Raw genomic sequence first — 26,365 nt, 5'->3', positions numbered from 1 at the left:
CCTGACCTGCCCTTTCACCCATTACTAGGAATAACAAGAAGGTTCCGAGGTGCACCGATGACAGGTCAGTAGGAGAGTTCAGACAGTTCAACAGCACTTCAGTACTTTGTCTGTGCAGTTGTGGCACCAATTGGGGTGAGCTGCTGGAGTCAGTGAATCCAGTGGTATAGGTTCCCACTGGCATAGCAGGCTTCGCAAAGTCCATCAGATTGCAAGGGAAGGAAAAGGTTTGTATAATTTGAAGAAAGGGAGTAATATTCCATTTCAAACTGGGGAAATGAAGATCAGCAACAGTGATGTTCCAGCACAGGAGGCAGCTATTCAACCCCTCATGTCTTATCTTGTGCAAAATCTCCTACCTTTTCCCTACATTCCCTAGCATTTCTATCCAAGTTACCATCCTTCACCCAATTAGGAAGAAACAAACCTCAGTGACTTCCCAGCCTCCCCATTCCTCCATCCTTTGCTCTCTTTACCTGATTTATAACGGTGTTGCTGATATCCCCACCAACATTATCAAAGTAAGCGTCCACTCCGGCTGGACAGTATTCCCGGAGCTTCTCCGCCACGTTATCCTTCTTGTAGTTGATGGCTGCGTCAAAACCAATCTCGCTGACCAAGATCTGACATTTCTCATCAGAGCCGCAGATCCCAACAACTCGGGAGCACCCTTCGAGCCGACCAATCTGCGGGCACCACGACAATGTTAGACAGTTAAACAGATCAGCCTGCTGCCTCCGAACATACTGGAAATTAAATAGAATGTCAAGTTTCCCGAACAGGAGATGCGATTGCATAATCCCATCAATATACATCCGTATATTATAAAAGGAGCATTTTTTTCATTATATTCCAACTGACAGACACACAGCTTTGAATTTACCTTTGGAGAGTTTACCAACGTTCTCAGTCTCACTGATCTCATTTAACATCTCCAGAGTATAAGCTGTGAGGCAGCAGCGCTAACCACTGAGTCACTGTGTCGCCCTAGATGCTATCCTGGCTTTTCTGGATTTTGCCCCCCACTAATCAAGGGAGTCACTGTTTGTGCTATGCTATAGCAGTTATGGTATTAGACTATTAGTCCAGAGGTCAATCAATTGAGTGATGTGCGACCAGGCTATCAGAATGCAGTTCATTAATGCTATTCAAGCAAGCTCCACTCACGATACACTAGGAGAGTGGGTCATAGTCATACAGCACGCAAACAGACCCCTAAGTCCAACCTGTCCATGCTGACTAGGTTTCCAAAACTGAACTAGTCCTACTTGCCTGCATTTGGCCCATATCCCACTAAAGCTTTCCTATCCATGTACCTATCCAAACGTTGTAACTGCACCTGTATCTACCACCTCCTCTGGCAGTTCATTCCAAACATGAACCACCCTCTGTGTGAAAATATTGTCCCTCGCGACCCTTTTAAAATCTTTCTCCTCTCACCTCAAAAACATGCCCCTTAGTTTTGAACCCCCCGCCACCCTAAGGGAAAGACCTTTGCTATTCGCTTGATCTATACCCCTCATGATTTTATAAATATCTGAGGTCAACCCTCAAGCTCCAGTGAAAACCTCCTATCCATCCCTCTGCTTATAACCCAAACCCTCCAGTCCCAGCAACAGCTTTCCTAAACTCTCTCCAATTCCGTTGATGGTGAGGTTACCTGACCCGCCAACATCCCACAGGCTCCTGCTGCACCGCTGACAACCATCGTTTGATTGGCTCCGGGTGTCACGTGACCTTTCTCTCTCACCCCCAGCAAAGCGGTGAGGCCAGGCATTCCCACAGCACCCAGCATGTAGGAGAGGTGCCCGTCAATGAGCTCAGGGTCAATCTAGGAAGTGGACAAAACAGTCACATGAAACGGAAGAAAAGTGAGATCAACCTTAACCCAACCCGCGCAGCCGAGCCAACGACAGGGTCTGGGTGCTGTTACCATCATCCTCCTCACACTGTTGATGGGAAACATACTGGGTCAAAACTGGTGTCACTTTTCCTCCCCTGAAACAGTGACTGCATTTCACAAGGACTTCACTGGCTGTAACAACCTGAAGGGATTTCCTTCTTTCTAAACATTGCCAATGAAGTGGAAGACTGACTTTGCCCAGAGTGCAAGACTGAGCTCAATACAGAACGAATGCCTTCACCCAATCCTGTGGGACTCTGCCCAGTGAATTTGATTAAAATGACCACTGTTAAAAATCTACAAAGTCCATTAGGGTTGACTAAAAAGAGAGCAAATTAGCAAGTACATACAGGTTAGACCCTCAGCATGCAACTCTTACATTATTATTACACTGTGGACGGCACAGTGACTCAGTGGTTAGCACTGTTGCCTCGCAGCGCCAGGGATTCAGGTTTGATTCCAGCCTCAGGTGGGTGTGTGTATGGTGCTTGCACATTCTCCCCGTGTCTGTGCGGGTTTCCTCCCACAATCCAAAGATGTAGCAGATTAGGTGAATTGGCTGTGCTAACTTGCCCATATAGCGTTCCAAGATGCCCACAGAGTGGGTGCATTAGTCTGGGGTATATGTAGGGGAATGGGTCTGGGTGGGTTACCATTTGGAGAGTCAGTGTGGACTGGTTGGGCCGAAGGACCTGTTTCCATACTGTTGGGAATCTAATCTAGTGCCCTCTTGAATGCCACAATTGAATCGGTCTCCTCCATGTTCTACACACTAACTACTTGCTGTGTGAAAAGGATTTTTCTCACATCATCTAGGCTTTATTTACACAATACTGTACATTTTTACCTGAAGGGCCAGTTTCCACACTGTTGGATTCTATAATTCCAGTTGTTTGGTTTGTCTCCAGTACACCTTATTTTTAATGTTTTATCGCTATATCTCATTTAAATCGGATTTATTCCCTTCACTTGTTATTCAGCTGTTGACACTTTTCTCACACTGTCTAACCTTCTTGATCACCTGCAAAGACTCATTATTTGGCCGGTCAACACTCCACTCACACCATTTGTACCACCTTTTGATCCCTCTACCTATAAATTATGTGTCTGTGTGCTTCTCTCTCACTTCACCTAACAAAGGGGCAACACTCAAAGCTTGGTAATTTCAAATAAACCTGTTGGACTGTAACCTGGTATCATCTGATTTCTGACAATTGTAACTGATCACATCATGTGTAGTTAATACTTCACTCAAAGTCTGCCATGCTACAATGTGTCATTTGTCCACTGTAGTTTATAATCTGAGGAGGGAAGCATGCCTAGGCAAGCAGGGTTCAAGGTACAACACTGTGATCAATGAGACCAAAATTGTTGAATCATCATAGAGTCACACCGCATAAAAACAGACCCTTCGGTCCAACCAGTCCACTCTAACTCTGTTCCCTGCGCTTGGCCCATGTCCCTCCAAACCTTTCCTTTTCATGAATTTATCCAAATGTCTTTTAAACATTGTAATTGCAACTGCATCCAACCCTTTCTCTGGCAGTTCCCTCCATTCCAGGCAACAGCCTGGTAAATCTTTCTTGAACCCTCCCCAGTTTAACAATATCCCTGCTATAACAGGGTGACAAGAACTGCACACAGTACTCCAGACGAGGCCTCACCAATGTCCTGTACAACCTCAACATGACTTCCCAGTCTTCCTTCTCCAGATACTTCCACTTGACTGAAGGAGGAATAGAGAGGGACTAGTTCCCAATAGTAAAAGTCTTTGATTTATCAATTAGTGGCGGCACGGTAGTCAGCACTGCTGCCTCACAGCGCCAGAGACCCGGGTTCAATTCCCGCCTCAGGCGACTGACTGTGTGGAGTTTGCAAGTTCTCCCAGTGTCTGCGTGGGTTTCCTCCGGGTGCTCCGGTTTCCTCCCACAATCCAAAGACGTGCGGGTCAGGTGAATTGGCCATGCTAAATTGCCCGTAGTGTTAGGTAAGGGGTAAATGTGGGGGTACGGGTGGGTTGCACTTCGGCGGGTCAGTGTGGACTTTTTGGGCTGAAGGGCCTGTTTGCACACTAAGTAATCTAATCTAAGTAATCTAATCTAATCTAATTATCAGTCACGTAGTTTACAGTGTCTGGAAAATGGATGTCAAACAGACTATCTTTTGGCGCATGATGCTTTTTACTGCAGAGAACACAGCTCCTGCTTTTGTGTAGATTTGATTAGATTAGATTACTTACAGTGTGGAAACAGGCCCTTCGGCCCAACAAGTCCACACCGACCCACAACCCACCCATAACCCTTCATTTACCCCTTCACCTAACACTACGGGCAATTTAGCATGGCCAATTCACCCGACCCGCACATCTTTGGACTGTGGGAGGAAACTGGAGCACCCGGAGGAAACCCACGCAGACACGGGAAGAACGTGCAAACTCCACACAGTCAGTCGCCTGAGTCGGGAATTGAACCCGGGTCTCTGGCGCTGTGAGGCAGCAGTGCTAACCACTGTGCCACCGTGCCGCCCCAATTGTCAATGTTTGAAAGAAACACTCTCCAGCTTGAGGGCCGATCACACGGTTGTTCACTGACACAAGGCCATTGTCATCGATAACTGGTAACCAGTCTTCAGACCAACCAGCTACTTACAAAAGCAAAAAAATGCTGCGATGTTGGAAATCCGAAATAAAAACAGAAGGTGCCAGAGAAGCGCAGTTAGTGTGACAGCATCTGTTGGTCAAGAGGTACAGTTCAGAACTGCCCCGAAGAGTTGTATTGGACTCAAAACGTTAACTGTTTCCTCACCATAAATGCTGCCAGACCCACAGAGTTTCTCCAGCATTCTCTATGCTTCAGAGACTGACACACTGGTCAGAGGCTGCACACAAGGAAAACATTATACAATGCTAATTGTGTTGGAACTTCATATTTGGACATTGGAATGTCACATTAATGCGAGCTCAATGCTAAAAGCCTCTTTCACTTCTGGTGCACTAAACACAAAAAGAAAATGCAGAAATTCTGACACAGGATCCTCTCAATAGCTCCTTTCATTTATCCGAACAATTCAATTGAATATTTTTCTGCTCCAGTTAAATAATCACCATGGTAACAAAGCATCTCTTTTCTCCAATGTGATGAATTATGTTATTAGGTTGTCAGCTTCTATCTTGAATGAGGTGATCACAGGGTTGCAAGTCACTCCGACTTTGCAGACTATTACAGCACAGCAGTGAGTCACCAACCTCAGCAAATCCTCATCAGAGCTACCCAGCTCCCTCCAACCAACAGGAGGTGCTGTTTAAACACGGCTGGTTACAGTCAAGAGTGCACTGCTTCAAAGGAAAAAAGGTTCAACAACTTAGAGGGTGGGGAATGGCACAATTATTGGAAGAATGATCCAATTAGTTTCACCTCTTTTCCAGAGAGCTCATGCAGGGAAGAAGGGCCTCCTTTATGCTGGCTGACTCCTTATCTGGTTGGGCCTACACGTGCCTGGAGCCTCACAGCAATGGATCTCGACTTACAGATGGACAATAAAACGCAGGCCTCATCCCATAATTGAATCAAGTTAAAAAACCCAACTCAGAGGATCACGTTCCTATCTGAAATAAGATTCTGATGTTTAAAACTCAGGATTAGATCATTCTCAACATCTTAATTCCAATAAAAGATGGACATTCTTTTTAACCCCCCAAAAAATGGAACATGGCATAGGAGAGACCATTTAGACCTGGAGTCTGTTCTACCCCTCTGTAAGATCATGTGGGTAACGTGTACCTGAACTCTGTTTGCTCCAGATCTCTCCAATCTTGGTCTTGAACATTTACACAGGACTCTCCCCACACTTTGTTCAGGGAGTCACGGGCTGACACAGTGGTTAGCACTGTGGCCTCACAGCACCAGGGCCCTGGGTTTGATTCCACCCTCTGGTGACTGTCTGCGTGGAGTCTGCACGGTCTCCCAGTGTCTGCATGGGTCTGCTCCCACAGATGGTTAGACAGATTGGCTGTGCTAAATTGTTCCATAGTGTCCAGGGATATGTAGGGTAGGTGGGTTAGCCATGGGAAATGCAGGCTGACAGGGGATTTGGGGTTCGGGTTGAGTCGGGGTTGGATGCTTTTCCGAGGGTCAGTGTGTCGAAGGGTTGAATGGCCCCCTTCCACACTGTGGAGCCCTCTGCTACCAGTCTTGTTGTAAAGTTATAACGCCTTATTATAAAGAAAGTTATAACACCTTGTTCTGGACCCTCCTCTTCAGAAGAAACTTTTAAAAAGCAAATACATACTCTATTAAATCCTTTAATTATATCAATTAAATTATCCCTTCACATTTAATATTTAAAATACTACTAGCCTAGTCTGTCCTTGTAATTTAACTTTAAGGCACTGACCAAGGCCCCCTCTGTACAACTGAAACACAACCTTCTCAATCTTTTATTCCAGCCCCTCTCGAATAACAACCAACATTCCGTACATTTTTGGAGTGTTTTTTTTGTAGTTGGCTCCTCTCCATTTGAAAGATTACACCTCTTTGCCGAAATTGCATGGAATGAGAAAACATGCTCTCCCCCAGCAACACCATTTACCACAATGCAAAACGTGTCCCCAATATGGAGTCTCAGAAACAATTTTAAATAAAATTATACACTAAAGAGGGCTACAGAAACACATTCTGCATATTTATTTACAACTCATGGGATCTGGGTGTAACTGGCAAGGCTAATGTTTGCTGCCTTCCCTAACAGCCTCTCAAGCTGCATAGTACAAGGGCAATTTCAGAGGGTGGTTAGGAGTCAGCCATATTGTAGCGAGTCTGGAGTTACCTTCAGGCAGCACCTTCCAAATCCACAGCCACTTCCTACAAGAAAGACAAGGACAGCAGATACACGAGAGCACCACCCTCCTCCAAGTTTTCCTCCAAGCCACTCTCCACCCACATTTGGAAACATATTCCTTCAGCATCACTGGATCCAAATCCTGGAACTCCCTCACCATTAGTGGGGCGTACCGTGGGTCAACCTACAGCACCCAGACTGCAGCTCACCACCAGCTTCTCAAAGGGCAACAAAGGCCAGCCAGCCAAGTCAATGCCCCAGCAGAGAATTTAAAAAAGGTAAGCCAGACCAGATGAGGATGGCAGATTTCTTTCTCTTAAAAAAGGGCATTAGTAAAGATGGAGTCTTACTAGTTTCATAGTTGCTTTCACTGAGACCAGCTTTCTTACGATTCCCTACAATGCGGAAACAGGCCCTTTGGCCCAACAAGTCCACACTGACCCTCCGAAGAGTAACCCATTCACTTGCTCCCTTCTAATGCACCTATCACTATGGACAATTTAGCATGGCCAATTCACCTAACCTGCACATCTTTGGACTGTGGGAGGAAACCAGAGCACCCAGAGGAAACCCACACAGACACGGGGAGAATGTGCAAACTCCACACAGACAGTCACCCGAGGCTGGGATTGAACCTGAGTCCCTGGCGCTGTGAGGCAGCAGTGCTAACCACTGAGCCACTGTTTATATTCTGGATTAATGAGTATCATGTTGGGATTTGGACCCATATCCCCAGAGGATTGACCTGGGGCCCCTTGCGTTACTGGCCCACAGATACTACCTAACATCACCATCCACCCCCTGGAAGATAAGTGACATTTTAAGAGTAGGTGTGAGGGAAGCGATGGAGGGCAGCACCGCAATGACCTTGAACTTTGGGAAGGAACGTGGTGCAAAGAGAGACTACCTTAGTCAGGACAGCCCCATCCACAACGGCTCGTGTCTGCCAGGGCCAGCTGAACGAAGTCACAACGTCACATTTGCGAAAGTTCTGGTGTTTACTGTCTTCAACCAGACCCACTCCTCCACCAGTCACCACACTCGACACTTGCCACGGAAGCAGGTAATCTGCACCAGTGTCTTCATTCATCCTGCATCGCTGCCAAGATCAAATCAAAGGCAAACATTAAATGCCGGGACACTCATCAATTCCACAGCAGCTCAGTGAAGATTTGAGTAATGAGAAGAATGCGGGGCAGGGGACAAGAGTATGCCGTCCAGATCAATGGGATTAGTTTGGGGTTCTGTAACCCTTCTCTAACCAATCTCAGCCCCCACTGTCTGTAACAGCTTTGAATGCCGTTCCCTTTGTACGAACGTGCGTCTGGATGATCTGGCTTTCAGACTTTCCCTGCCACAGATAAGGAATTTCTCCCGATTTGCTCTGACTTACTACTGATGCAGCGAGTGCTTTGCCTTACAACCTCGGGATGCCCCAATGTGCTGGTCACCCTCGCCTCAATGACTCCTACAGTTCAGTGCTGAAGGAGTGCAGCACCTTCCAATGTGATGGTAAACCAAGGCTCTTCCTGTGTAATCCACCAAATTACACGAGGTGCGGATCTGGTGGAAATGGTGCTGGAAAAGCACAGCAGGTCAGGCAGCACACCCAAGGAGCAAGAAAATCAACATTTTGGGCAAAAGCTATTCCTGATGAAGGGCTTCTGCCCGAAACATCGATTTTCCTGCTCCTCGGATGCTGCTGCTGTTTTTCCAGCACCACTCTAATCTCGACTCTCATCTCCAGCATCTTACTTTCGGCAAATACTGGTGTAGGTCTAGGGTGAGAGAGGAGGAGAAGCTTAAAAGATAGATGTGTGAAAAAAATGTTTTTTTTTTAAATATGCCTGGATCAGCTGCTGAGGGGAGTGGCAGAAGCAGGTACTAAAGTAACGTTTAAGTGTCACTTAGACAGACAGGTGAACAGTCACAAGATAGAGGGATATTGACCACGTGCAGGCAGATGGGATTAGTTTGGAATAGCATGATGGTCAGCACCAACATAGTGGGCCAAAGGGTCTGTTCCTGTGCTGTACTGCTCCCTATTTTTATGTTTCCCAGTCTAACCCCATAGTTGGACGCAAAAGATCCCATGGCCTTGATTTTAAAGGATTAATTCAGCACTTAAAACAGATCGCCTCTCCGCAGTGTCTCAGAGTGCTTTATTGTTGAAACCGCAGCCGCATTTGTAACGTAAGAATCCTGACAGCTGAACTGCACAAACAGCAACAAATCCTCTCCTACTGAACACTGAAGGAAGCAAGGAGCCAATGTCAACCATGGCTCCACTGGTATCATTTTCACCTCTGAGTTAGAAAGTTGACACACAGTTTTAAGTCCCTATTCCTAAAACTTGGAGGGAGAAAGATGTACTCCACATCTGAACGCCAATGCCCACCACCAAGAGTGGTTCGGCAGCAGCACTACTGATTGAGATGGTCCGGTTCTGAAGGGCACAGCTGTTAGACTAAGTCTGCAGTCAGTGGTGAGGGAACCAAGAAGGAAAAACATACTTTACCCCTTCCTTGCCAATCTGCCAGCTGCAGATACATCAGTCCCCGACAGTATTAGTAAGAGTGACCACTGCACAGTCCTTGTGGAGACAAAGTCCTTCCTTCATATTGAGAATAACTTCCATCATGTTTTGTGGAACTCTCTCTGTGCTAAACAGATCCAAGATGGAATATCCCTGATGCGCTGTGGGCCATCAACACCAGCAGAATTGTACCCCAGCACAATCTGTAAACTCATGGCCTGGCATATCCCCCACTCAGCCATTCCCAACAAGCCAGGGGGTCAACCCTGGTTCAACAGAGTGCAGGAGGGCATGCCCGAAAATAGGGTAACCACCTGATGAAGCTGCTAAACAGGACTACCGCACACCAAACCGCAAAAATAGCAAGAGATAGACAGAGCTAAGTGATCCCACAGCCAATTGATCAGATCTTGGCTCTGCAATCCTGTCAGTAAATGGTAGCAGCCGATCACACAGCAGGAGCAGAAAGCTGTACAAAATATCTCCATTCTGAAATGATGGCAGAGCGCAAAAGGCTGATGCATCTGCAACAACCTTCAGGTTGAGAGTTACTTGTTGTAGGATTCCTAGCTTCTGACCTGCTCTTTAGAATCCCTACAGTGTGGAAACAGGCCCTTCAGCCCAACAAGTCCACACTGGCCCTCTGAAGAGTGACTCACCTAGACCCATTCCCTTACCTTAATACTCTACATTTCCCCTTGTTAATGCATCCCTGGACATTACGGATAATTTAGCATGAACAATTCACCCTAACCTGCACATCTTTGGACTGTGGATGGAAACCAGAGCACCCGGAGGAGACCCACACAGACATGGGGAGAATGTCGGTGTGGAGTTTGCACAGTCGCCCCAGGCTGGAATCGAACCTGGGTCATGTAGCCACAAGTATTTGTATGGCTAATTCAGTTGAATTTCTGGATAATGGTAACCCCTCAGGATGACTGATGGTGGGGAATGCAGTAACACCACTGAATGTCAAGAGGAGATTATTAGATTATTGTTGTTAGAGATGTTAGTTAATGCAGTGAAGCCACTAAAATGTGGAATCATCTTTGCAGAGTAATGGGTTGCTGTATAGCTGCTGATCTAAACATACAACCCAGTTTCCAAATATCTGATGCCCTCTTTACAGTAATTTATATACTGTACCAGTAATATACTGCAAAGCTTGGACATTTTGTAAAATTTCGTGCACAAATAATGGCAGAATATGCTGCGTATGGAATGCAAACTTGAACTTCCCTCCTCACTCCCACTGCCTAGTTGATAAAAGATTCCTGATAAGACAAGTCCAGCATTGTGATGGACTCTCGATTGTCTAAAAGGTTGACATTACGTCTGAGAAACAAACGTTGAGGTAAACATTGCACCCGAGCAACCCAAAAGGAACATGTACCTACCATGTAAGGATCCACAGACAGGAATTTGGTGCAAACCTTCACTTGCCCCTCTTGCAAATCCTGAGGCAGGTAACTCTCTTCCACCTTAAAATTCTCAGCAACTGGCTCTCCATTCTTCCCTGCGGACAGGAGGAAGGAGGAAACATAAATACTCCTTTGCTGGAGATCAATCCGGGCGCCCTCTTCCCTGAGCCATAGATCACAGAGTTTACCAGACTAGTAATCTACAGGACTCACATTCAATTACAGCAAATTTCAATTGCTTTACCTTTAAAACAAACATTTGTAAAAATTACCTTGAAACTGGCAGGCTACAATAAAAAAACCAATGGTTTAGTAATGTCTCCCTACAAAGGCAATTCTATTGTCCTTATCCAGATTGGCCACATGCAGATGAGCAACAAATGCTGGTTTTGTAAGTGAAGTCTTGATCCTGAGAAGAGACTTTTTTTTAACCTAAGAGAGCATGGCAGTCTCAGCTATTCCTTGTGTGAGGTTACTAACACACGGGTTTTATTTGATGTGGTGAGATTAACGTGAACATAAAGTTGGCGTGGATATTCACAGAGTCTTACAATAGGTTAGCACTGCTCCCTCACAGCGCGAGGGTCCCAGGTTCGAATCTCACCTCGGGCGAGGAGTTTGCACATTCTCCCCGTGTCTGCGTGGGTTTCCTCCTGGTGCTCCGGTTTCCTCCCACAGTCCAAAGATGTGCAGATCAGGTGAATTGGCCCTTAGTGTTAGGTGCATTAATCAGAGGGAAATGGGTCTGGGTGGGTTACTCTTTGGAGGGTCGGTGTGGACTCGTTCGGCCGAAGGGCCTGTTTCCACACTGTAGGGAATCTAATCTGATCTTCTAACACTTCAAAAGAGATTGCGAGGACGGTGGCTTCCTATTTTCCTGCATCTTTGATTATGGACTGAAATGGGAAAAAGAATTATTTTAAAAGCTAAATATTGTTGCATGCTTTAAAAACAAGTTGCCCATTGTAAGCGTTGTTTACATAGTTACTTGTTCAGTGGGGAAAACCTCGTTCCAAATGCTCCAAATGCTACGGGCTGTGTACAAATGGAGATTTGGCTAGCAAAAAGTATCGGATTGTCATTGTCACCATTTCACAGCCGAAAGGTCCCCTTGCCTGTCAACAAATTTGAGAGTGACTCCTAAGTAGCTAAACAGATTGGGGATGTGAATGTTTAGGATATAACCCAATGGACCTTTGAAAGGGGAGGAGCTGTTTCTGCTCTGCAGTAAAAAGCAACTCAGACCTGAAGATACCCTCATCTGCTGCTAGGAGCTGTGAACTTTGTTTTTAAGGAATAAATCAGAGATCTTTTAAGTGTGAACCAGTCACCCTGTACCTTCTGCAAACAAGTGAAGTACCTGGAGAAGGAAGATTGAGAAGCAGAATTCTGAACAGCAAAAGGGTCACCTCAGCAAACCCTGTAAACAAGAGTCAGTGACCTGCCTTCCCAATCTTCCCCAACTTCACAAACACCTTCCACCCTGACCTTCAGTTCACATGGACCACCTCTGACACCTCCCTCCCCCTACTGGACTTCTTTAACTCTATCTCCGGTGACCAACTCAACACGAACATCTGTTTCAGACCTACAGACTCCCACAGCTACCTTGACAACAGCTCCTTCCACCCCGGCACCCCTCCCCTCCTATAAAAACGTAATCCCTCACTTCCAATCCCTCTGCCTCCATCATATCTGTGCCTAGGAGGAGCAAGTCCATTCCCAAACATCCCAGATGGCCTATTTCAAGGACTGCAATTTCCCCTCCCACGTGGTCAACAATACCCTCCAGCGCATCTCCTCCACTACCCTTACTTCCACCCTCAAACCCCACCCCTCCAACTGCAACAAGAGTAGAACACCCCTGGTCCTCACCTCCTATCCCATTAATCTCTGGATACAGCGCACCGTCCTCTGCCACTTACGCCACCTACAGTCAGACCTCACCTACTGCACCCTTATCTGCGTTCTGCAGAGACCATTCCCTCAGGGACTCCCTTGTTAGATCCGCAACCCCCCACCAACTCACCCTCCACACCCGGCAACTTCCCCTGCTGCCGCACAAGGTGGAAAAACCCACGTCCACACCACCACCCCCCTCACCGCCGTCCAAGGCCCCAAAAGGATCTTTTCACATCTAGCAGAGATTTTCCTGCACATCCACCCAACTCACCTCTGTTGATATCGGTGCAATTTGCAGCAAAAACACTGCATTTTGGTGCAGAAGGGTTGGAACTGGTTGCTCTCCATCTCTCTGCCCATTTGCATTCTCATGGCTACTGCTGCTTCTGCTTATCCTGAAGGTATTGCCTCTTGCTGTGTGAGACAGCTATCCCAATCTCACATTTAACATCATTTCACTAACACTGATACGTTCACAGAACATGTACTCTAGTTGAGTGCAGTGAGGCTCATTTTACCGTTTCCCACAATGACCTACAGCCTCTCCTGCTCTGACTTGAAGCCAACCCCAACCTGCAGCCTCAATAGACAAAAGACAATAAGTGCAGGAGCAGGCCATTCGGCCCTTCGAGCCAGCACTATTCATTATAATCATGGCTAACCATCCACTATCAGTATCCTGTTCCTGCCTTATCCCCATTACCCTTGATTCCACTATCTTTAAGAGCTCTATCCATCTCTTTCTTGAAAGCATCCAAAGACCTGGCCTCCACTGCCTTCTGGGGCAGAGCATTCCATATGTCCATTATTCTCTGGGTGAAGAAGTTTCTCCTCAACTCTGTTCTAAGTGGCCGACCCCTTATTGTTAAGCTGTGTCCTCTGGTTCTGGACTCCCCCATCAGCAGAAACATGTTTCCTACCTCCAGAGTGTCGAATCCTTTAATAATTTTATACATCTCAATCAGATCCCCTCTCATCCTTCTAAACTCAAGTGTACACAAGCCCAGTCGCTCCAATCTTTCAATATATGATAGTCCCGCCATTCCGCAAATTGACCTTGTGAACCTACGCTGCACTCCCTCAATAGCCAGAACGTTCTTCCTCAAATTTGGAGGCCAAAACTGCACACAATACTCGAGGCCCTTCCTCGATTTGCTCGATGCTGGGATCTGGGAGTTGGCAGAGGCAGGATCAGCTTCAAGAGTCACTTTCACAAAATATCATGGATTAATTGCAGCCCTGGTATTCCTGGAGAATGGAAGAGGAAGAGCTACACTAAATAGCAGCACTTTGGTTGAAGCGTTGCTACAGACCAGCGAGCAGGACAGGAGAAAGGAGAATAACATTCGAGAAGAAAAGAAGACGTGGCATTTGAAAATTTCTATGCAGAAGCAGCACTTTTAAAATTTGGTTTGGTATTTCCTCAGGAACATATAACAGTACACCACAGAATAGGCCCTTGGTGTTGTGCTGACCATTTATCCTACTCTAAGTCAAACTAACCCTACATTTTACTATCATCCATGTTCCATACCCAAGAGTCGCCTCAATGTCCCGAATGTATCTGACTACTACCACAAACGTGCAAGCAGAACGTTACAATTTTATTTCAAATTTTTTAAAAGTGTGTTTTATTTTCAAAGTGACTTTGCTGGGTGTCGTGACTTCACTTAGCAATGCAAAGTATTGCGTCTTACAGATTGTGAAGCTGTAATGGTTTGAAAAGGAAGATTACCCAAAACCTAGCACATTGGTTCCCTGTGGAATCGATGACTCACCTTAAAGTTGCAACTCTCAGGAATGAAACAACTTTAAGTGAGGACTTCCTGTACATAAGCCTATGTTCAGCTGACAGTGATAATACAAAGCCTAGGTTCAAAGTGGAAATTTCCACCTCCTGATTGCAATTGGCTGCACCCCTCTCCGCTCTTCGGGGACTGTTTCCTGCATGACTGTGGGTTTGTCTCATGATGCTCTCTGTGATGTATGCCTATGGATAAGCTAATGGAGTGCAAATGGACACTTTAGGATAAGCAGAAGCAGCAGTAGCCATGAGAATGCAAACAGGCAGAGAGATGGAGAGCAACCAGTTCCAGCCCTTCTGCACAAAAATACAGAATTTTCACACAAATTGCTCCGATATCCACATATGAGGTGGGGCGGGTTGGTGGTAGCTGCCTTGAAGAGGGAGCCCACTTCTTTAGGTCAGGGTTTATGCTGAATGCACTGACAAGTGCCAAAATATCAGCTACCACACCCTCATGCGGGCCTTTCACCTTGATATTGTGATCTGATAGAGCACTGAGGGGGTCAAGTGCAGGGTAGAAGTTTGTGTCAGGCACCAATACAAAAATACAGCTCTGGCTTGACCAAATTAACCAGCATGCAGCAGGGATGGCAAGAACGGGCTAGACTAGCCTAGACCAGCAAGAGGAGTTACCAAGTAGACAGAAGCCGGAATGCAAGGTCACAGCTACAACCACACAAGATGCTGTAACACAGAATTCCTAATGAACAGATGATTGGATGAAGAAGTAGTGTGACCAAGTTACTCTCAGAGTTGGTCAGCTCAGTTGGTTGGATGACAATACAGAGCAATTCCAACAGTGCAGATTCAATTTCAGCATCAGCTGAGGGAGGACTCTCCTTCTCAACCTCTCCCCTTGCCCGAGGCGTGGTGATCCCCAGGTTAAACCATCACCAGTTGTCCCTCTAATGACAGCAGCAGCCCCCAATGGTCTGGACGATTACAACGATCTTGCCTTTTGCATAAATAGGTTACTGGAAATGGAAAACTTTCATTTATATAGCACTCCTCACAATCTCAGGATGCTTTCCACATGCTTTAGAACCAACTTGTGTTTAATGGTATAGGTACTAATATAACGTGGCAATCTATTTGTGCACAGAACGCTCCCGCTAACAGGAAGTTAACAGTGATTTGATAATCTATTTTGCTGATTTGACAGAGGGACAAATATTGGCCAGGACACCAGGGAGATTTCTTCCTGCTCCGAATCATCTATTACATCCAGTTCTTTAAAGACTCTTCCATGGTGTGTGATGTCACTGGCAAGTCATCCCTCATTCCCAGCTGAACTCAGTGGCAGCTGAGGGCAGCCAAGAGTCAACCACCTTTCTGCCAGTCGGGTGTCACATGTAGGCAGAGTTCCTTCCCTGAAGGATATTAGTGAACCAGATGGATTGTCAAAACAATGATAGTTTTGTGGCCACCATTACTGAAGGTGACTTTCAATTCCAGATTCTGTGCATTATTAATTGAACTTAAAGTCCACCAACGTTCCCCCCCCACCCCCACTGCACTTTGTAGATCTTCCTCAACAGTCCACTTCATCTTGCCAATGTCACCACTAGATGGTGCTCAGAAACAGACCAAAGTGGTGAGTGACACAGGGAGGAGGAGGAGGGAGGACAGTGAGGTTACAGTGGCCATTAGCTGGGGGGAGGGGCAGGGGGCAGTCAGGAGACTGTCACAGCCACCATCTTGCATGCACTGGTGTCCATCTTTGTTGGCCATCTTGCAGTTCAATGACACACGTACCACGCCTTAAAACCTACCCCTTTGACTAAGGCTTTCCTTTTCTTTTGTTTAAATCCTGGATAAAACCTCATATTTTAAAATAACCGTTTTAAACTGGTGTCAGGAAAGTGAGTTAATGGATTGCTCAAATGACACTCACCTGGCCGAGAGTTTAATACGACTTGTTGAATCGATGCCATTTGGACGGTGAAAATTGACTGGGTTTATAATGCTCGCTGAAGTGAGGCACTGGAATGGACACAATTGGCTCGTTTCTACGAAAGGTGTCCGTTAAAGCCAGAAGAATCGGGTAAATATCTGCAATTAACAAACCAAACAAAAAAAAATCTCAAACTTTGGTTTGCTTTCCCCAGTATTTTGTTCCTGCTCCTCAACGGAGACCAAAAACGGAGACCTCCTGAAGAAGGGCTTATGCCCGAAACGTCGAATTTCCTGTTCCTTGGATGCTGCCTGACCTGCTGCGCTTTTCTAGCAACACATTTTCACCTCAACGGAGACCACTGAACAAACAACCTGGATTTCAGCAAGACATTTGATAAGGTGCCACATGAAAGGTAACTAGGGTTAGAGTGAGCTTTGTCTCACGAACTGACATGAGTACAGCGAAAAGTTTATCTGTCGCCACTTATGTCACCATCTTAGGAACAGATTCTTAAGTACAAGACCTGAGGAAAAAATTTTAGAAATATAAAGAAATAAAAAGTCCAGCATTTGTCCACGCTGTCTTAGGTACAAAATCATAGAAATTATTTAGAAAAAAATAAATAAAAAGTTTAGAATAACAGGGCGGCACGTTGGTTCAGTGGTTAGTACTGCTGCCTCACAGCGCCAGGGACCCAGGTTCGATTCACGCCTTGAGTGACTGTCTGTGTGGAGTTTGCACATTTTCTCCGTGGGTTTCCTCCGGGTGCTCCGGTTTCCTCCCACAGTCCAAAGATGGGCAGGTCAGGGTGAATTAGCCAGGCTAAATTGCCCAGAGTGCTAGGCGCATTAGTCAGAGGGAAATACAGGGTAGTGGAATGGGTCTGGGTGGGTTACTCTTTGGAGGGTTCATGTGGACTTGTTGGGCCAAATGGCCTGTTTCCACGCTGTAGGGAATCTAAAAACAGTCCTTCCGATCCAGTCTGCACTGGCACCTAGCCTCCAGACCTTGCCAAGCTTCAACTCAAGGCCAGGAGTCCGTGCTGACTTCACTCAAGGGCAGGAGCCGAGGAGAAGAAGAAAGGAAAACAAACCATGAGTAGAAAAAAAAAGGAAGGATTGAGCAGATGAGCTCCATCAGAGGAGTCCTACTCTGCCGCCATCTTGGAAAAAGATTGAGGAGCTGGACGAGACTTCAAGGTTTTGGGGGAATACATTCCCCTGTACAGAAGACTGATTAAGCACAAGAATTGGGATTGGCACCAGAGGGATCAGCACTGGAGCCTCAGCTGTTTACAACCTATATTTATCACGTGGACAAAGGGACTGACTGCACTGTAGTCAAATTTGCTGAGGACGGAAAAGAAGAAGGATACAAAGGGATCTGGGCAGATTGAATGACGGAGCAGAAGTGGCACAAAAAGTGGGAATAAATGAGAACTGGGAGGAAGAATGGAAAAGCAGAATGTTATTTAAATGGAGAGAAAAAGCTCCAGTACCCCTCAGTCACAAAATACCCGCAGGTACAGCAAATAATTAGAAAGGCAAATGGAAGGTTGGCTTTATGGTAAGGGAGGTGGCATATCAGAGCACACACCTGGCTACAGCGGTACAGGCCTTTGGCGAGACCACATCGGGAGGGCCGCAACACAGTTTTGGACACTTTGTTAAAGGACGGACAGACCTACGTAGAAGGCATTTTGGGGAAGATGCCCTCAACTGACTCTTGGGACATAGGGTTTCTCTTACAAAGTTTGGACCTGTACCCGTTGGGGGTTAAAAGAAAGAAGGTGATTTTATTGAATCACAGGATCTGGAGGGGTTTTGATGCTGGAATCAGAGGCTATATCCCATCTTGCCACTCCCACTGGGGACATATTGAACTCTGGAGGTGGGCAGAGCTCCTGTTTAACATGGAGGGTCGTTGGTGTGTGGAATTCCCTTCCCAAGAGAGTAGTAGATGCTGCTGGCTCATTGAATCTATTTAAGGGGGAGATGGACAGAGTTTTGACTTACAAGTGGCTTGAAGGCACTGACAGGAAAGTGCGACTAAGGTTGCAATCAGACTACTTCAGTCCCGAGAGTCCTCGAACATTATGTTCATGGCTAATTTCAACATTGAGGAGAAAGTGAGGACTGCAGATGCTGGAGATCAGAGCTGAAAATGTGTTGCTGGAAAAGCACAGCAGGTCAGGCAGCATCCAAGGAGAAGCATTCCTGAAGAAGGGCTCATGCCCGAAACGTCGATTCTCCTGCTCCTTGGATGCTGCCTGACCTGCTGTGCTTTTCCAGCAACACATTTTCAGCTCTAATTTCAACATTGACTTGATCTGTCCATAACATACTGCAGGCATGCCCTCCTGCACTCTCCACTGAACCAGAGTTGATCCCCTGGCTTGGTGGTAATGGTTGAGTGGGGGACATCCCAGGCCATGAGGTTGCAGATTGTACTGGAGTACAATTCTGCTGCTGTTGATGGCGCACAGAATCTCATGGATACCCAGTCTGGAGTTGCTAGATCGGTTCAAAGTCTGTCCCATTTAGTGCAGTGATAGTGCCACACAGCACACAACGGAGGTTATTCTCAATGCGAAGGCAGGACTTCGTCTCCACAAAGACTGTGCGGTGGTCACTTTTACCGATACTGCAGCCGGCAGGTGAGTAAGGATGAAGTCAAGTATGTTTTTTCCTCTTATTGGTTCCTTCACCAGCTGCCACAGACCCAGTCTGGCAATTATACCCTTCAGGACCCGAGCAGCTCAGTCAGGAATGCTGCTGCTGAGCCACTCTTGGTGGTGGACATTGAAATCCCCCACCCAGAGTACATATTGTGTTCTTGCCACCCTCAGGGCTTGCTCCAAGTGTTGTTCAACATTGAGGAGTACTGATCCATCAGCTGAAAGACGACGGTGCGTGGTAACCAGTAAGAGGTTTCCTTGCCTATGTTTTACCTGAAGGCATGATACTTCATGGCATCTGGAGTTGATAGCTGCTGAAAATGTGTTGCTGGAAAAGCGCAGCAGGCCAGGCAGCATCCAAGGAGCAGGAGAATCGACACCTCGGGCATGAGCCCTTCCTCAAGAAACACCATCTGGAGTTGATGTCAAGGACTCCCAGGGAACTCCCTCCCGACTGTATCCCACTGTGCCACCACCTCTCGTAGGTCCGTCCTGCGGGTGGGACAGGACATATCCAGGGACAGTAATGGTGGTGTCTGGGGTGTTATCTGTAAGCTATGATGCCATAAGAATGCCTATGTCGGGCTGTTGCTTGATTAGTCAGTGAGACAGCTCTCCCAATTTCGGTACTAGCCCTCAGATGTTGGTAAGAAGGACTTTGCGTGGCCGACAGAGTTGTTTGTATTTTTGTCATGGCCTTCTGCGGTTCCAAGGTCAATGCCAGGTGGTCCGAACGGTGTCATTGTTGCGACTTTCTAATGATTGATACAACAGAGTGGCTTGCTGGGCCATTTCAGGGGGCAGTTGTGGCTCTGGAATCACACGTGGGCCAGACCGTGTAAGGATGGCAGATTTCCTTTCCTTTCCTAAAAGGACATTACTGAATCAGTTGGGTTTTTCCACCAATTGACAATGATTTCATGATCATCAGTTGACTCTTAATTCCAGATTTTTTTTAAAAAAGTGAATTCAAATTCCACCATTTTCTGTGTCTGGATTCAAAGCCAGGTCCCCAGGACATTATTCTGGGTGTCTGGATTAATAGTCGAGCCATAATACCAATAGGTCATTGCCTCCCCTTTGATGTTATTGAATGGTGGAATGAGCTCAAAGAGGATGTATCACCCAAACTCTCTGCTGCCAACACTTTGATTAACATTCTCCCCTCCCCAACCACCCTTTGCTTGTTTGCTCTGGGTTACAATGGGGAGTTGCCAGAGAAAGGGGCTCAGAACTCTCACATGCAACTGCACTCCTTCTTCCATCTGGGCCCCATCACTATCTCAACGTCACTATCCCAACGTCACTATCCCATCTTCCCCTCTCCCTCAGGGGCACACACTCCCTCACTGCCTCCCCTCCAACTCTCCTCCCCAGCCAGCCACCCCTGCTGATTACACACCCCACTCAGCACACTGCTCTCTGAAGGGGTATCAGCTACTTTAAAAAAAAAAGGTGAACTCCAGTTCAACTGGGGACATCCTTCAAGGGGCAACACCCCGCAAGACCCTCCCTCAGCTCAATTCAGAAGATCCATCTAGATCCGTCAGAGGAGGAGACAAGGAGCTGCCCTGGTGTTCAGAAAGAGGTGTCAGACCCAACACTTTGCAATGCCTTGTTTCGGAAATTTTAACAGGGAGGACATATCAAAAGCATGTAATTAGCCACAACGCTCAGGCTTATGGAAAATGCAATACAATTTCTCTAACTGTCAGGTCAGAAGTTCTAGCCCTTGAACCAAAACAACTGTTTCCATTCCTTGTTTGTAATTTGAAGTTCTAAAAGGTTTGTAATTAGAGTATTTCATAGAAACCATAGAATGCCGACAGTGTAGAAACAGGCCATTTGGCCGAACAGGTCCACACACCGACCCTTTGAACAGTATCCCACTCAGACCCATTCACCTACTCTGTTACTCTCCATTTCCACTGGACATCCAGGTACAAGGATCACAAAAGCTAGTATGCAGGCACAACCAGTGGTAAGGAAGGGCTGCTGTTTATTGTAAGGGAATGGGTGATAAAAGTGGAACACAAACAGATTGAGATTGCACCTGGAATACAGCAGACATTTTATTTCAGAAAGGATAAGTGTACATGTTACACACGTGTGTACTTATTACACAGTTACGTCATTTGGCAGATATATTCTCAATCAGAATAAGTTCCAATAGCTCACAGCAATTTGAGCTATAAGCAAAATCAGTCAGACCTCCCACTAAAACCTATCTGCATGTATGAGTTAACACTAGGGTAGGCCATTCAGCCCCTCCAGCCTGGGCTGCTGCTATTCAATAAAATCATGGCTGATCGGATTAGTGTTTACTTCCTGACCCTCCATAACCTTCGACTGTCTTAACAGTCAAGAATATCTCGACCTCTGCCATAAAAGGTATTCAATGACGTCCCCCACACCCAAGCCACTTCATCACTTTTAAACAGTGAACCCCCTAGTTCCAGACAAAAGTGAGGACGGCAGATGCTGGAAATCAGAGTCTGGATTAGAGTGGCGCTGGAAGAGCACAGCAGGTCAGGCAGCATCCAAGGAGCAGGAAACCCAGAGGCTGCCTGACTGGCTGTGCTTTTCCAGCATCACTCTAGCCCCTGGTTCCAGTCTGTTCCTCAAGATGAAATATCCTCTCACCATCCACCATGTCAAGTTCCCTCAGGATCTTGTATGTTTCAATAAGATTATCTCTCAGTTTCTGAACTCCAATGAATACAGGCCCAACCTATCTAATCTTCCTAACCCAGCCCTACATAAATAAAACAAAAGTAATTGATAGAGTCGACCTTCATTGAACTGGCTGTTACACACACACAGCCTTTCTGACATAAAATGTACGCTGTATTCCAGGTGCAATATAACTATTTTAGCTCCCATTTCCCTACGATAAACAGCAGCTCTTCCTTACCACTTGTTGTGCCTGCACACTAACTTTTGTGATCCACGTATCCAGATGCCCAAATCCCCCGTAGCTCAGATTCTGCAATGTCTCTCTAAATAATGCTGATTTTCTAATCTTCCTGTTGAAGTGCACGAGCTCATATTCCCCCCCACTACATTCCACCTGCCAACTCACTCACCTGTCTATCCTTTGCAGCCTCCCTGTCTCCTCTTCACAACCTATTCTCCTAACGACCTGTGCCATTGTATTTTCTCTGGTCAGGGAAGTCCAGTCCAAGGGGGTCAGGGGCACAATCTTCAATCTTGGGAAGCAGGAGAGCGTCACAGGACTGGCAGAGATTACGGGACAATAGAGAGGGGTAAGGCCATGGAGGGACTTGAGAATGCCAGAACAAACAAAAAGGTGGTGTTGGTTAACCAGGAGCCTATGTAAGACAGTGAACTCCCAGTGAGAGTCAGGGCACGGGTGCAAGTGTACGAGATTTAGGAGACCCCAGCCAGGAGTGTATTGGAATAGCCAAGTTTAAAAGATTCTAGCTATAGAACAGCTGGGGAAACTGTGGGCTTGGGTGGTTTACAGTGGTGAAAAATTAACAGTCTCAGTGAGAGAGCAGACCTGCAGTTGAACGTTCATCAAACATGCCAGCAGGGTTCCAGTCTGGTTCAGTCAGTCAACAACAGCTGACAGGGAGGGAGTTGGATCCAACAGGTAGAGAACAAACTGGTTTTTAAATTTGTTCACAGGGCGTGGGCATCACTGCCTGGCCCGGCATTGATTGCCCATCCCTAGCTGACCCTGAGAAACTGGTGATGAGCTGCTTTCTTGAACCGCTGCAGCCTGTCCACTGTCGATCAACCGGGGGAGGGGACACCAGCACTGATGGTGAGTGGCTTGGAGGCAAATGTGTAGGTAGTGGTGCCTCTGTCCACACAGGTAGGTTTGAGAGTTTGGAAGTGCACATTGTAAACAGTCCACACTGCTACAGAGTATCAGCGGTGGAGAGTGTTGTGCTGGATGTGGTTCTATTGCCTAGTTGGTGTGAAGCTGCTCAGGTGAGGTCTCAAGGCAATTGCTACAGGCTGTCCAATCAATATTCCCAGAATAAAGGCCAGGCATTTAGACAGTAGGACAACTTACAATTCACTACATCCCATTTGCACACAAACAATTCACTTCAGGTGCCATTTCCCACACACACATTCTCTCCAATCCGCAGAAACATTTAAATTAACATCTTACTCACCAGCCCCAGCAACAGGGCGAGAAAATAAAGATACATCCACACGTATAATCCTATGTAAAAGAGTGCACCACTCACCTTCCCTTTTATATTGGTGTTTCAGACAAACCCCATTAATAGCAACCTTTTAACAGGCACCTTGGTGTACACAAACTCCCAGCCCAGCCTGAATTTACGAGCTGTATCCGGGTCCTATCAAAACAAAGTGCAACCACATTAATACAACTGTGAATTTTAGATGAGAAATTGACAATATTTACTAATGATAAAGGCGGGCTGAACAAGACAATTCGTCCCCCTCCCACCTAACGTTTCCGGTCCAGACAGAGCAAAACAGAATAGAATAGGCCTTTCAGGGAATAAGCTACATCATTTTTCCATCGGGGGGTAACCTGGGTACAGTACCCTGGAGATGAAACATTGACAGTCTAAGCTGCTGAGTAGTATTTTCTCATGCCACACCACAGTGATCCTAGAATCACAGCTTAGTGTAGACAGGCAGAGAGAGAGAGAGAGAGAGAGGTCAATGCAAACAGCAGCTACGTTCTCTACAGGTCGCAATCCTGCAATCCTACTTTTCTATTGGAACTAAAACCCCACCCTGTTTACGCTCCTTTTTTGTAACAAAAATAAAACGCCCCCGCTCCGCCCTCCAGCAGCTGGTTTTTACATTCACCCCAAGTCAAAACACGATCAACTCCCTCTGGAATAAAGTCAACCCTTCCCTCCCCCGGAAACTTGACACCCAGTGCAATTTAGTCGAAGACATAACCCCATCTCTCATTTCTTCCCCCCCCCCCCGAGAAACCTCAAGTACTGTCCAGCACTGTTACAGATCCTCCCCCCAGCCATTATAAAGCAACACACTCGCCAACGTGAGGCAGTTACTTGCAACCAGTTTACCAGGGTCGACCCTTTCCATGAAACGTGTGCAAGTCCGAGTTGTGAAATAGCAAATGCAACTCCCCCCCACTTCCCTCCCAGGGAACAAGTCCTGCCTCAGACACAGTGAAGGGCAGGGGAAAAAAAGTCCTTTTAGTTCTGGTTGGGAGGAGGGGGGTATTTAAAAGCAAGAGACCCCATTTCCCAAAAAAAAAAGCCACTTCTTTTGTAAAAAAAAACACAGTTGTGGTGATCTGCTGACAGGCTGGGTTCTGACGTCAGTGCATAACTTTTATGAAGACGTAGTTTCTTAACTAGGAAGTGAGCCACCAACAGTTCGCAAGGCAAAATTTGGAGGAAAAAAAAAGTTCTGGATTGAGAAACTGCTGGGCGGGTTTGCAAAAGGAAGGAGGGGGGAAAAGAGAGAGAAAAAACAAGCGAACACTCTGCCCTGAGTAAGTTACAGAAGTTTGGTATTTGTTGTGTTTTGATTGTTATTTCTTTGGAAGACCGCCCTTGTTCCTTCTGTGAGTGCGTGTGAGAGAGAGAGGGAGGGATGGTCAGTGCGGTGCTCCGTTTCCTCGGCCTGCTCCTGAAATTGACGTGAGCAGGTGACTCCCCCACCCCCCACCACGCCTGCAGTTTGCAGCCAGAAACCTTGAGGGGGGGAGGTAGACAAATTATATCTCCGTTTTCACTCCCCCTCCCCAGCCTTTGCAACGCTGGAAACGTTTCGTCTTCTTTGCAAACGGCCTGGCTCCTTTGCTTACCCCCCCCAAAAAAAAAGTTGCTTCAGATTTTTTTACTCCCCTGTCCCGTGCAAAGTTTTATTTTTGCAAAGAGGAGAGACAGAGACCAGGTTGACGTGATATAAAATTCTTGAAAGCTTTCATTTTCAGGCTGACCTCGCTCTTCCTGGTTAAAAACCCCCATGCGAGTCTGCAACCCTGTGGAAAGTCCCGGTGTATTGACAGGATTTAAAGGCGCTGCGTGCCAGCGGGGAGGGGAGTATTTATTGCTTTCGGTCGGCCCAACAGGAAATCGAGAGCCCAGGGCCGTTTGTGCGTGGGATTGGGAGAGATGGAATGTTCCTCCACCAAAACAACGGTGTTGGTTTTGTTGCATTCAAAGTGAAGGGATTTGGGAGAGGTGCCGAGGCGAGGGATGCTGCAAAAGGATCATGATTGTGCAATTGTAATGTCGCTTGCAGTCTGTGTGTGTGTTTTCTCAGCCCGCGATGAGGTAAACTCTATGACTCAGCCTGTCAAATGCAAGCTCGCCACAGCATTGCGATGGTGCACAGAGGCGGGGGCAGTATCACTTAATGAGCGAAAGAGTGAATGGGGTCGGGGAGGTGGCTGACTACAGGAGGTGGAGGTGTTGTTGTTGCTGCTGCTTGCATTTATTTTTCCAAGGCTTGTTCGTCTGGCTCCGGGTTTGCCTCAGGTATGACTTGTTTCCCCCTTCCACTCAGGTCCTCCTCCTCCTCCTCCTACACCACTGTGACCTCCCTCCCCGTGTGTGTTTGTGAAGTTCTCGCACGCCGGTGCGATCTGAGATTCTAATCTTGTTGAGATTTTGGGTTCTCTCTCCCCCTCTGTGTGAACTGGGATTGATTTGCAGGCGGCGTGCTTCTTATATAACGTGTTTTTTTTCCTCTTTGCACAAAGTAACGTCGCTTTAATGCGATGCAATGTTCACTTTTAAGATGGCTATTGGGACAGCAGCTTGTCAACTGTACAACCGATGGGGGATGGGGTGGGAGCAGGAAGTTTCTTTCGCACCCAACGTGGACCTTTCGCCCTCAACATGGTATGAGCAACAACCCGGCGCTATGTCAATGCAGGGCCTTCCCCCGTGAGACACAGACAAAGCCCCTTTCTGGGTTCACTGTACATTTGTGCATGGGAGACTGCTTTGGTGTTAATCTGTGAATTTTGGGGGGTTGGGTTGTTTTTGGCTGGGACGGGGGAGGTAGCCAGGTGGGCGGAGGAAGTGGTTTCTCTGTGTAGTACTGTTCAATGCTGCGTGAAAATCCCGTGGCCGTACTACAAGCACTTTATTTGCAGGCAGATTGACTGCAGTAAACCGGGGAAGGGGAGCTGTTTCCTTTTCAAGGGTTTGTGAGTATTTGGAGTAGAGAGACGAGGAGGAGGACAAGCTGGGGGAACTTGCACTGCGTGCATTGCAACTTCCTCTGCCCTCTCCAGGCTGCTCACGTTGAGTTCATTGCTGCGTTCAGTCTTTGTTTTCATTCTTGTCAGTGAATATCACAGCAAGGGGGGGGGGATGTGGGCACCCAGTGACTGAGAGATGGAGGAGATACACAGGAGGAGGCTCTGGGGAGCGGGGG

General features: G+C 46.8%; 2 protein-coding genes across 18 annotated transcripts in view; one reads left to right on the top strand and one right to left on the bottom strand.

The window, feature by feature from the left end:
* The window catches only part of ptgr2 (prostaglandin reductase 2), a 102,876-nt gene extending 78,601 nt beyond the window's left edge, over positions 1 to 24,275 (bottom strand). For 4 of the 14 annotated variants that reach the window (XR_009644950.1, XR_009644949.1, XM_060828678.1 and 1 more), the window contains exons 1-7: positions 23,436 to 23,698; positions 23,209 to 23,322; positions 16,303 to 16,460; positions 10,676 to 10,794; positions 7,647 to 7,838; positions 1,661 to 1,831; positions 477 to 686 (exon numbers count right to left, since the gene is read on the bottom strand). Coding sequence is in view for 11 of the 14 variants with exons in the window: in XM_060828678.1 (XP_060684661.1) it covers positions 477 to 686; positions 1,661 to 1,831; positions 7,647 to 7,838; positions 10,676 to 10,794; positions 16,303 to 16,342 (732 nt within the window). In the remaining 3 variants the exon portion in view is untranslated. Of the gene's footprint in view, positions 1 to 476; positions 687 to 1,660; positions 1,832 to 7,646; positions 7,839 to 10,675; positions 10,795 to 16,302; positions 16,461 to 23,208; positions 23,323 to 23,435; positions 23,700 to 23,730; positions 23,863 to 23,997 lie in introns of those variants that run through there. The other 10 variants (XR_009644948.1, XM_060828670.1, XM_060828677.1 and 7 more) reach the window with 8 other exon arrangements.
* Positions 24,276 to 24,285: 10 nt separating this feature from the next.
* The window catches only part of mideasb (mitotic deacetylase associated SANT domain protein b), an 86,383-nt gene continuing 84,303 nt past the window's right edge, over positions 24,286 to 26,365 (top strand). For 3 of the 4 annotated variants that reach the window (XM_060828666.1, XM_060828663.1, XM_060828661.1), the window contains exon 1: positions 24,286 to 24,467. The gene's annotated coding sequence lies outside the window, so the exon portion shown is untranslated. Of the gene's footprint in view, positions 24,468 to 25,232; positions 25,255 to 26,365 lie in introns of those variants that run through there. The other variant, XM_060828662.1, reaches the window with a different exon arrangement.

Source organism: Hemiscyllium ocellatum, chromosome 8, assembly GCF_020745735.1.
Source record: "Hemiscyllium ocellatum isolate sHemOce1 chromosome 8, sHemOce1.pat.X.cur, whole genome shotgun sequence".
Lineage (NCBI taxonomy): Eukaryota > Metazoa > Chordata > Chondrichthyes > Orectolobiformes > Hemiscylliidae > Hemiscyllium > Hemiscyllium ocellatum.
The sequence above is the reverse complement of the archived record's forward strand: the minus strand, read 5'-3'. Positions and strand labels throughout refer to the sequence as shown.